Here is a 12226-nt window from a genome sequence, read left to right as displayed (position 1 = left end):
CATGCCGCTCCAACTATGGTTCTACTCTCAAGACTTACAATGACTTCCAGGAGAATCGATTATGAGGTTCAAACTTTAGTCCACCAAAACATCTGACCAAAACATGACATCCAGTTTAGGCCGACGAAACCTTAAAATTTTTCTAATTTTAAAGGGGAGAGTGCCGAAAAAACGCAAGTTTTCGGTCAAAAGTTTCCAAGGCAATTTTTTTGACTAGTTAATTTTCAAAAAATTGCCTGCGGTGCATATTTTTTTGCTCAAATAGAGTCCGAAAATCATTTTGCTCGAAATAAAAATCAAAGAACCTCAAATTATCGCAAAATTTTGGAAAATCTACCACCCTCGAAAAAATCCTAGATCCTCCCTTGGCTTAGCAGAAATTTTTCGAAAAAAGTGAATGATGAAGTATCTGAAAATTTATTTAAAACCCATTCGAGAATCAACAACCTAAGTTGAATACTTTCAGATTTCAAGAAATCTTGTCAATTAGAAAATGGAAGCAAAAAAACATCAATAAAGTAGCTTCGATTTACATCAGCCCTAGCTTCACAGTCGCTTGCATAAATTTCATTGGGAGGCGAAATAAAGAACGAAGATGAAAAAAACTGTAAACAAGAACGACCCAATTAGCGAGCAGCGAAAACATACCATTCTTTGATGAGCTCGAAATCACACTAACTATAACAAAACTAGCTCAAAATACAACAAGGATAACCGGTTACTGTGCAAATAGCACAGAATATTCCGATCATAGTCTTAAAAATACAAAAAAAATTTTTTTTGCAGATTTGTGTTGTTTTTTTTCTGCGGTCTCATAAAAGAATCTGAAGGAAAAAAACAGAGCTTAGGCATACTTGACAGTCATAGTAAATAAGCCAATTAAAAAACAATTTTATTTCAAATTAACAAAATTACTTGAAAAATCAAAAAATATTTAAAAAAAACATGTTTTTCAAGTGTTTTGAATTTTTCAAGATTTTGATTCCAAAAAAACGCTAAAATAATCAAAGTTAACTAACGTTACTCGAATTAAACTAAGTTTTTTACTTTTTAAATTAAGCGATTGTAAGTTTTTAAGCAGTTAAGTTAAGACTGCTCCCTGGCTTTGTTCGCTCGAAATAAGACGAAAAATCAAAAATTTCAAACCGGTTTTTCTCGAAACGGTGAAAAAATTGTTGAATTTTTTATGTGGTTCAAATCACGACTATAAGGATTTTTTTATAATTAATCACTCAAACCGGTCCGATAATTATTTGTGGTACCTGATTTTGCGTGGAAAAAAAAGAAAAAAAAACAAGGATAGCCGGCTACTGTGCAGGTAGAACATAATGTTTTAATAGTTTTAAAAAGCACACAAACTGTCTTTTCTTTCAAATTAGTGCCGTTTGTGTTCTTGGTGTGATAAGAGGATCTGAACAAAAATTTTATGCATATTCGACAGTCATAGTAAAACAGGCAGACTGGACAATAATTTTAAAAGAAAAATGACTAGGAAAACAAAAAAAATTATAAAACAATCGAACTTTTTTTTCAGTTTTTATTTGCAGAACTTTTGGAGTTTTGAAGTTTATGACTCTTAAAATGGCGTTAATAAAACTCTAAATAAACTCAAGTAAAACTAAAATTAAAAATATATAAGCTATTATAATTGGTCTAAATTAAGCCCGGTTTTTCTCACAGTTCAAAAAAACTTTGGAATTTTAATTTTGTTTCAATCAAGACTGAAAGGGCTGTAATATGATATATCATTCAAATCAACCCGATGATGTTTTGTGATACTTGATTTTGCGCGGAAAACAAAAAAAAAGAAACACACCCGAATTCGAAGTTTTTCCACATTTTTCAACTGGTCGGAACAAAAAAAATCAAAAAATTTTAATTTTTTTTTGCAATCGTTTAATTTTTTGAACTTTTTGATTCCGAAAAGCGCTTAAAAACTCAAAAAATTTTACTCGAGTGAATTTAGGTTTTGACAGCTTAAATTAGGCTATTTTAAACTATTAAGCTGTTAAAATAAGCTATTGTAAGCCTGCTTGCTCGCTTGATTCGCTCGAATCAAAAATTTGAAGTTTGTTTTCTTTCTTGATGCTGGGACAACTTTTTGATTTGAAAATTATGATATAATACTCGGCCCATTCCAATGATTATTTGCGTTAGCTGATTTTGCGTGGAAAACAAAAATAATAAAAACTGAACGACACCCGAATACCAAATTGCTCCCCATTTTTCAAATGGTTGGAACAAAAACATCAGCAGATTTTGATGCTTTTGATTTAATTTCCCCACTCGCAGAACAATCTGCGCAAACCTATCTTCGTTCTCGGGACCACAACTCAGAGTTAAAGAATGAGATTTTAAGGAAACGGTGAGCAAGTAAGTTTAACCAGTTTTCTTTTAGATTTGAAACAAACTACATGAACAATTTGAACCACATTTTAGCTGACTACTGTTTGTAACAATTAGTCACAATCATTGCAATTAAGGCAAGACTGCGATCATTTTAATAATTGCAAAATGGCCATCAAATAAGTGCCGCGAGAAGAGGGCGGATTCTTTTCCAAGGTAACCAAATCGATTGACCGCACGTTTATAAAATCTCGAGAAACTCCTACTTTGCTTTGATACTTACAACATGACTATTCTTGAGAAAAATTGATGAAAATTCTATTTCTTTTAAGTGATATTTTGATCAAAACCTTATAAAAACGTATTGGATCAAAAACTTATTGGTTTGTAAATCGTTCTCCCGTTTCTTGTACATTTTGACGCCGATCAAAAGGGTTGCCGATCAAAATTCAGTCTCTTAAAATATCAGCAATGTCCCAGTTTGCAACTGATTTTTCACAGCTACTATGTCTAGAGTTAATTCAGTTAGTGAATGAAGGTAGATTGATCTGGATTACTTGATAGATCTAGAATTTGGCTCTACAATTAAATCAGAATGATAAAAAGTCGTTTGATGCAAAACTGTTTGATCTGATATCCTTGTCGAGTAGTTGCGTGGATCACTCTAAACCAAGTCCCCCAGAACTGCTGGGCATTTCCTTCCTTCCTGATTACTGCGTTGCGTGCAGAATATTTCATTTGAATTTAGTTTTTGTTGTTGCAAAAAAATAGTCATGCGACCAATTTTCGCTTCATACACTACGAGCAGAATAGTTTAGCCATCAGTGTTTTGTGTTTACTTACGTTCTTGCCATGTACCCAGTGCCTTTGGACTGTACAACTGGTCTGAACATGGAGGTGCCGGGGGTCTGTTTCAGCCAGACTATCTCACTCCCGGTCTCCTCCAGAGGGGGGCTGGCCTGGTTGGGGGAGGAGGGGGAGAAGCGGAACTCACAACTCATGAACACGTCCTTGTACAGGGGCACCTGCTTCGACTGTGGATTCATGCTCACAGAGACTGAAAAAATTTAAAAAATAATAATAAGGTTTAAAAATAATACCAATTCTCATATTAAATCAGGAGAAGCTGGTTGTTGTGCAGGTAGCCCAGAAGGTTCAACTTCTAAGTTCATTGTCAATAACTACAAATTTAAAAAAAATACATTTTAACGATTTTTTGTTGAGAAAAATGGGTGAAAAAACTTTGGAAAATGGTCGGAATAATAATCAGTCAAATATTGACTCAAACTGTTCTGTCAAGTTGGGGCTTCAACTTCAACAATATATACAAAACGAAACATTCACATTACAGTAACACATTGCAAGGAAAAGACCAAAATATACCAAAATCAAGCTGAAAATTTTTGCAGCAGAAGCAAGCATATAATTTGGTTAATGAAAAGCTGTTGGGCCTCAACAAAAAAAATGTGATGGCTAATGGCAGCGGGTTCCACTTGAGATTCGGACTTGCAATCTTTTGGACCTAAGCATGTGATGTAATTTTCCTGCCTATTTTTTATTATATTTTTCATAATTTCTAGTTTACGTGAAACTTTTTCTCAAGACAACTAACTTGACCCGTACCAACCTGCCCGATATTTTGAATTTGCCAAAGATTCTTTAATTCTTCTAATTTTTCATAGCCAAGGTTCTTGTTCTCTGAATTTTTGCTCACTTGTTGATCATTGAATTAAGTGAATCCATTTTTAAAAGTTCAATTTTCAATGTAATTTATAATGCTAGATACTGTAAAAAGTATCCATGGCGTTAAACACCATGCCCGTCGACGAATATCTGTTTTTTGTCTGATAAAATGTTTCTTTGTTACGGATAATTCTACTTAGTTACAAATAAGATATGTTTAAAAAGTGAATTAATCTCTGTATTAAAACATTAAAAAAGTGAGAGATCATTTTCTCCGTCGGAGAGAATGAACAAACCAAGGTCAAATATAAATTAACCAGTTAAAGTATTTAAAACTAATTAAATGAAATAAGAAGAATGGTATGATTCGCAACATTCCCCTTAGTGGGAAAAAAATAAACTACTATACGCTATGGTACGTAACAAGATAACTAACCCTTTTCTCTCCCTCAAGGAGTCCAACCAAGGGATTGAAAAATTAAATACTGCCCAATATAACCATGAAATTTTAATGCTCCGAAGGAGTGACTGATTAGAAAGATGTAATAGCACAATTCATGATTCCGGCGGATTATAATCGATGACTACAAAACGTAGATAGATTCTAACTGCACTGTAATGAAGTACTAATAAAAGTATTAAAGTCTAAATGCGAATTTTTTGTTTTAGTTTAACTGTCCCCTTCCATAAATTTCTCTAACTCCGCGTTGAAAATTTCACTATCTAAGTCTATATAATTTTCCAAACTATTCACGGCCTCTCTCAGGGATTCGTCAGTGGAGATAATAGAGATTTGATCTGAGGATGAGGAGATCACTGAGTCGGAGGTACATTCTTCTGATTGGATGTCGAAAATAGGGGTTTGAATATCCGAGGGATTCCTTATAATGGTCTTTGTTCCTTGTAATGGTGCCCAAACTGTCATTTTCGTCCAGATGTATTGGGTTTTTCGCGGAGCCTGGTTGGTTTTCGTTCTTATCTATAATATCTATGTACAATCGTTAAGCATAAAAATGGGGAGGTCCAACATTTCGCCTTGAACGTCTGAATTTAAAATCATTACCAGTGATGATGGTCTCCTTTGGATGCCTCTCCTCAACAATCGCGTTTTCATCAGAGGAGTCTTCTATCTCGAAGACTGGAAATTCGATAGGATTTTCTCTCTCCGATTCCTTCGTTGTATCCAACGGAGCGTTTAGTCCCTCCGATGTTGCAGTAGTAGGAGGTTTGTTAGGTGAATTGGAGGTAGTTTGGGCAGCTGGTTTTATACTGATTGGACATTCCGCTGTGTCCGACGATTGGAGTTGTTCGTCTAAAATCTCAGGTTTTATATTAGCTTGATATGTTTGGGGATTTAATGATGAGGTATGTTCTTCGTTAAAAATGGGGTTATCCGAAATGAAACGTTCTCTTATCATTTCCCTGCATGGGAAACCACCCGCGATTCACTCCCAATCACTGATGTCAGATGTATCCGACGGAATGAACATGGATTCGTCACCTGCTAAATATCCAGTGTTAGACGTCGAAGCTTTATTTTGGGTTCGTTTTGACTTGTTGAGTTTAATTGGTTGGTTTATCCCTCTAGACCTAGTGGTAACCGGAGTAGGAAGCTCTATTTGTCGTCTCGTTTTAGGGCCTAGTTTCCCTGTCTGTTGGGGCTTTGTTTTGTTAGTCTTTCTTGAACCTACTTGTAAATCAGTGTTAATAAAAGAAGGAAAAGAATTATTTTCTTTGAATGAACGGATTGTAGAAGATTTAGACTTTGGGATGGCGATGTCCGATTTTCTAATGATTTTTCCGTCGGATAGTTCAACCATAGATTTTGTTGAGTTTATTATTTTCTGGCCCAATTGTTTATAGAGAAGATTTCCGTTTATACTTCCATTGGTCTTTCGGAGTAAATTACCTTTAAACAGGCTTTTTAGAGACACTCGGGAACAAGACGGTTTTGAATCTGCAGGATGGTCTGAGTCGTACCCTTTCTCAAGTGGTGACTGGTTCTTCTTTGGTACTAAACAGTCTTTGTAACCGTCTTCTATCCGATCGTCCGCGTTCCAGTCAAAGGCCCTTTCTTTGCTTAAGATTGACTTCCCTTTGTCTAAAATCCCACCGGATAAATTACTAGATGCCAATTGTTTCCAGATCGTGTTCGGTTTTCTATTAAAATGTATTTCGAATGGTGAACATTTTATTTTTGATTGGCAGGAAGATCGTAAGTTCCAAACAATTTTCGAGATAGCGAATTGTAAGGTAAGTCTTTGTTGTTCTATTGACATTGCTAATAACTTAATTTTTACAGTATGAACAAGTTTATCTACAAGACCGTTAGAACGATGGTCCCCGACTGTACAAAATATTAATTTGATATTAAAAAAATTACAGAATAATATAAAATCCTGACTAGTAAAACAGGATGCGTGGTCGACACGAAGAGAGTTAGGAATCCCATGGTGGTAAAAATAATCTTGAAGGAAATCGATTACCGTGTTTGATGACGTTGAAGATGTAATTTTAGCTGATGGAAATTTTGAGAAACGATCTATACATAATAAAATGTATTTATTCTTTCCCCAGTTGTTATCTAAGGGACCGTAAAAATCGAAGTTGGGCTCCTCATTAGGTTCGGATAAAGCCGGAAGTTCGCTAACTTGAGTGGTAGGTATAATGCTTTTTATATTCTTACCAGTTTGGGTGCATTGTGTACAGTTAATCCCATGGAAGTAGATCTGTCGATTTATGTGAGGCCACCATATATACTGTGCTAAGTATTTCTTACCGAATTGGCCAGGGTGGGAATCGTGTAATGTTTTTAGAACGGCGTTACAAAGTGTAAAAAGAATAACCAATTTTCCATCCATACATAATAATCCGTCGGATTCATGGAGGTCTTTCGCAAATTGGTACAGGTAACGAGAATTTGCATTGATGCTTTTAACTTTGTTTTGTAGAGCTTTTACGATTGGATTTAGCATTTCGTCGTCTTCTCTTAGTAATGCGACCAACTTTGCCTTAAATAACGTGTTTAGATCCAAAGGTTTTTCAGGTAACTTGAGATTTTCTCGATATTTTGTTACTAGTTTTTTGTGTTCTGAAGAAATTTGGAAATCGGTTGAGACCTGTATTCCGGAGGTAGAAAGATTAACTACAATTTAGTTATTAGACATATTTACACTATTTATAAGTTTAAAATCCGAGGGATTACTAATTAAACTACTATTAAGAATTAAAAAATAAATGAAGGCCTGATTTGATAAAATGATTTTGGTAGGGTCAGTGTTTGAAAATCCCAGGGAATGCATTTGGAGTTACAAAGTTCTGTTCTATAATGTTTTTGATTACAAATTGGAATGGAAGAATTAATGAAATTCAACGCTGTAATTATTGCGTGATTTCGTAATCTCATGTAATTGGAATTTTCCGAAATTGAACTAATTGAAATGCGTAATAAATTTTCGTTATCCAACGGATTGAGTAATTTATATATATTTTTTGGTCGTTGCGACTACAAATTCTTCATCGTAATGTGATGGGGTGATTGCCTTTCCCGAAGGGGATCTTGAAATTAGGTCAGTAAAACCCATATCTTTTCCCGCTAAATGCTTTATAGTAAAATTGAATGGTAAAAGACGATCTACCCATCTTGTCAATCGACTATGATACGTTTTGTTTCCGTGATTAGGTGACAGAGCGGAACGAAGAGCTTTGTGGTCGGTAATAATTTCAAATTCAGAGCCGTAGAGATAGTTTTTGTAATGTTCTACCGCCCATACAACTCCTAATAACTCTAATTCGTTTGTTGAATATTTGGATTCGTGAGGATTTAAAAATCTTGAAGCAAACGATACTGTTTTCCAGTCGTTCCCGTGGAGTTGTTCGAGGGAAGCACCTAACCCGTTATGTGAAGCGTCAGTTTTTACTCTCGTGGATCTTTTAACGTCAAAGTGAGTGTTTTCTGTAAGATTGACTATTTCTAATTTTATCATATCGAACGCTTTTGTGTGGACTTCATTCCAAAGGAAAATTGACTTCATGTTTAAAAGAGGTCTAAGCGGGTTTCCGAGGGATGCTAAATTTGGTACGAATTTGATGTACTGATTAGTTGACCCGAAGAATGATCTTAATTCCTTTAGATTTTTTGGAATTGGGATATCTTTAATCGCTTTGGTTTTATCGATTAGTGGAGCGATTCCCGATTTTGATATTTTGAAACCGAGCCATTCAATTTCGTTTTGGACAAATTTGCATTTCGACCATTTAACTGCGAAATTGTAACTATCTAACGTTGATAAAATTTTATAGACAGTTTTCTTGTGGTCGATAAAACTTCCTTTGGAAGCGACTAAAATGTCGTCAAGGTAACAATTTGTAAAAGGAATATTTCCCAGTGTTGAGTCCATGACTCTTTGAAATTCATTTGGCATATCGCCGAGTCCGTAAAAACCGGTTAAGAATTGATATGTGCCCGTTATATCTCCGCCAACTAAACTAAAATTGCATTGACTGCTAGTAAAATTGTCTAACGAAAATTGACTATATGCATTCTTTAGATCTAGATTAGTGAACCACAATTCTCCGGCGGAGTTGTTGGAAATTTGAGCCGCTACGTTATCCACTTATTCGTGTATGTTGGACATCTGGTATTTGTTCTTGTAAATTTGTTTGTTAATAAATTTTGAATCTATGGCTAGCTTTATCGATTTGTCCTTTTTACAAGTGATAACTATCGGACTAATAAATCTGTCCTCGTCGCAATTTTCTAATTTTTTGATATTTCCTTCGGATTTGAGTCTGCACAATTCTGTTTTTACTGATTCCAGTAGATGTAGAGGGACTCGCCTGCCTTTTAGTTGGATTGGCTTTAGTGGTTCGTGAAAGTGTGTTATTTTTGTTTGATTTTTGATTTTTCCAATCCGAGGGAATAGTTGTTTGAAAGTCTTGGAAATCATGTCTATTTCGTTCTCTTTGTCAAGTGATGTAATTGAATTGATAGAATTACAAGTTTTCTTGTTGGTGTGAAGTATGTAGTCATTTTGTGACACTTCAATTCCCACTTTTGGCAAGTTGTCATTCCCAGAGATGTTTCTTTCATGTCCTTGTGTTAGGAAGAAGTGGCATTCCCTATGAAACCATCCATTTGAGAAAATGAGAACGATTACTTTTCCAGTGATGTTTATTGCATTGTTCGTAAATCCGCAATAAAGTTCTTTAGTCGCTTGGTCCACTGGATATATCTTCACATAAGGGTCTCGTAACTTCAAATCGTATAGAACGTTTTGTTTGAGGAAGCTCACGGGGCTAGCTGAATCCACCTGTATATTGAGAATTACTTGGTTTTCGCTTCCTAGACCGATGTTTAGTAGTTTATTCAATTCCTTTCCTTGATCGTCGTAGATAGTTGTTACGTTTAATACAGAGTAATCGTCGTTATCGCTCTGTCCGGACTCCGACCATGCGTTGATTACTCCACAGCATTCTCTATTAATGCGGTCGTTATTTACATCCGGTTGTTCCGAAAGATAATTACAATCTGTATTATTTACAATTTGACTATCCACAATATTTACATTTTTACGGCGTGATTTACAGAGTCTAGTAAAATGTCCTCGATATTTACAAGTCGTACAGGTTGTATCTTTTTCGGGGCAAACCGCCAGATGTCTTTTGGTAAAACTTCCGCCGCATTTCATACACGTGTTGTTCCTTTCGATGTTTAGGGTGGGTTCTCTTTTTACATTAAAATGATTAAAAGATTTATTGGAAGGGTACCTTTGGATTTAAAAGTACTCGTCATTTTGATGTGGTTTGTTATTCCTTTTTCATCGATCAATGCCACATTTAAAGCTTCTAGTGGGGGTAGAGTTTCCGTAAGAAGTTTCCGTTGGATGTCCGATTTCTTCATATTATTGAAAAATATATCTCGGTTCCACTCGTCTTCTCCTGTGGGACTGTCACATCTTTTTGCCATTTCTGCTAATGCTCCCCAGAATTGTTCTAGCGATTCTCTGTCCCTCTGTTTTCTATTAAACAGCTTGTGTCTTTCGAAAGTTATGTTTGTCTTTCTCACAAAAACTATAGACATATTTTCCCAAAATTCTTTGAAAGAAATTTGTAAAACTTTAACTCTCGTGAACTTTTGGCCGAATATTTTCTTTCCTTCGTTTCCAAGGGCTAAATAAAGTATGGATCTGAGTTTTTTGTCCGCCTCTTCTAGTCTCATGACGTTGAATTTCTTAGTTTCTGACTTAATTGAGGCCATTTCTTCGTCGTCGAACCTCTTTTGCTCGCGGATATTTCTCTCAATGCGAGATGTTTTTTGAGCATCTGATTCGTTTTCCAGTGGATTTTCTAGTGTTGGAGGGAGTGGGTGATATCGTTCCGTTGGATTTAAGAGATTTTCGATATCGATGTTTTCCTTTGCGATTATTGCTAGTTGGAATAAGTCGTTCCACTCTTCCCAAGGAATTGGTGGGTCCACTGTGTGGTTTTGCCAGAATGAAGGTATACCTCTCATGTTTGATTCGTTACTGTTTGACTGCGCCATGATAAAATGTTTCTTTGTTACGGATAATTCTACTTAGTTACAAATAAGATATGTTTAAATCTCTGTATTAAAACATTAAAAAAGTGAGAGATCATTCTCTCCGTCGGAGAGAATGAACAAACCAAGGTCAAATATAAATTAACCAGTTAAAGTAATTTAAAACTAATTAATTGAAACAAGAAGAATGGTATGATTCGCAAAATTGTCCATATGTTTTCACCACAAATATTGAAAAAAAAAAATTTAAAAAAGTTTGAGTTTTTTGCACATCATACGCCCGGGTTGACCTCCATACGCCGAAAAAGCTTGTCATACAATTCCTTACATCAAATCTATCGAAATATGCTTATCATACAATTTTCGTACAATTTCGAAAATGGTTGAAGCAAAAAAAAACTATAAACAATATTTTGCAGCTGTTTGATTCTGAGAAAACAGTCTGGTGATTCAAATAAAAACCGAGGTTTTAGTTTTTTGAAAAAAAAAGGCTTATCATACAATTCCCATAAATGGAAATTGTATGGTTAGCTTTTTTTGATGGCCACACATAAATTTTGAAATTGCCCTAAAATTTTTTTTGATTTTTTTCAACTGCAAATCGAAATTTGTATTCAAACAAACATTTTCCAAAAATATTTTTTTTTGCAGTCGGAATTAAATTTTTGTGTGCATAACGTAGTCCTAGATACACTAATGTTGGATTTTTTTCCTTTTCGCTAGATACTTTTTTTTTAAAAAACGCTGAAAATCCTATTTCTTTTGTATAGCAAGTTTATGTATGTCTTGATCAACGTATAATGATTTTAAAATTCTATTTTTAAAAAAATCATCGTTGAATGTTTGTTACTTTCGTTATTTCTTTGGTCGTTATAAATGCAAGACCGTCCCACCTTTGGTGCTTTGAGTAAACCGAGGTCTTTGTCAGTTGCTTTCGGTTACGAACACAAACCAAAAGTTTTCAGAAATTAAATTTGGAGAAAAAATCTTGGTTTATGGAAAAATATTATCATACAACTTCCATGTATGGAAAAATGCTTATCATACAGATTTTATACAATGGAATTGTATGGAACTCTATGACAGAAATTTTTTCACATATGGAAATTGTATGATAAGAAGTTTTGGTCAACCCGGGCGACAATTGAGAATATAATCAAGATTACAAACCTTCAAAAAACCTTCAAATTCTGAAATTTATAGATAATACATTAATTTGTTTTTGCATTCATTATCCATGACCAATGAAGATTTATTTTTAAAGAGCAATGAAGAAAGTATTCAACGTTATTTCAAGTGATTTCGGGTTTTCATGGGCTTAGGGTATGATTTGGCAAAATTGAACGATAGATAAGTCTTGAAATTCTATATGATTGCTCGCAACTCTGTGAAATCACGATAGGTCAGTTGTGCAGACTCTTGCTATCGGAGCTTTTATAGTTTTACAATCCTTCTACCTGTTAAAAAGCCAAAAAAAAATTCACAATTGCAAAATTAAGTTCAAAACTGAGTCTCTACAATCAATTGTTCACCAGCGACGATTTGTAATCTTCTTACAAATTAAAAAAAAAACTAAACCAAAAAAACTGAAGTAGATTTATATTGATTAAATTGGCATTAACATCTGACAAGCCTATCCCAAAAAACATGCAAATC

The 12226-nt window shown here is 34.6% G+C and overlaps 1 protein-coding gene across 6 annotated transcripts in view; it reads right to left on the bottom strand.

Moving 5' to 3' along the window:
• LOC134840418 (uncharacterized) overlaps positions 1-12226 on the bottom strand; it is a 71007-nt gene that overhangs the window by 19535 nt on the left and 39246 nt on the right. For all 6 annotated transcript variants that reach the window (XM_063856201.1, XM_063856203.1, XM_063856199.1 and 3 more), the window contains exon 3: positions 3190-3403. In XM_063856201.1, coding sequence (XP_063712271.1) covers positions 3190-3403 — 214 coding nt within the window. The remainder of the gene's footprint in view (positions 1-3189; positions 3404-12226) is intronic.

The sequence above is a fragment of the Symsagittifera roscoffensis genome, chromosome 2, assembly GCF_963678635.1.
Source record: "Symsagittifera roscoffensis chromosome 2, txSymRosc1.1, whole genome shotgun sequence".
In the NCBI taxonomy this organism is placed as follows: Eukaryota; Metazoa; Xenacoelomorpha; order Acoela; family Convolutidae; genus Symsagittifera; species Symsagittifera roscoffensis.
The sequence above is the reverse complement of the archived record's forward strand: the minus strand, read 5'-3'. Positions and strand labels throughout refer to the sequence as shown.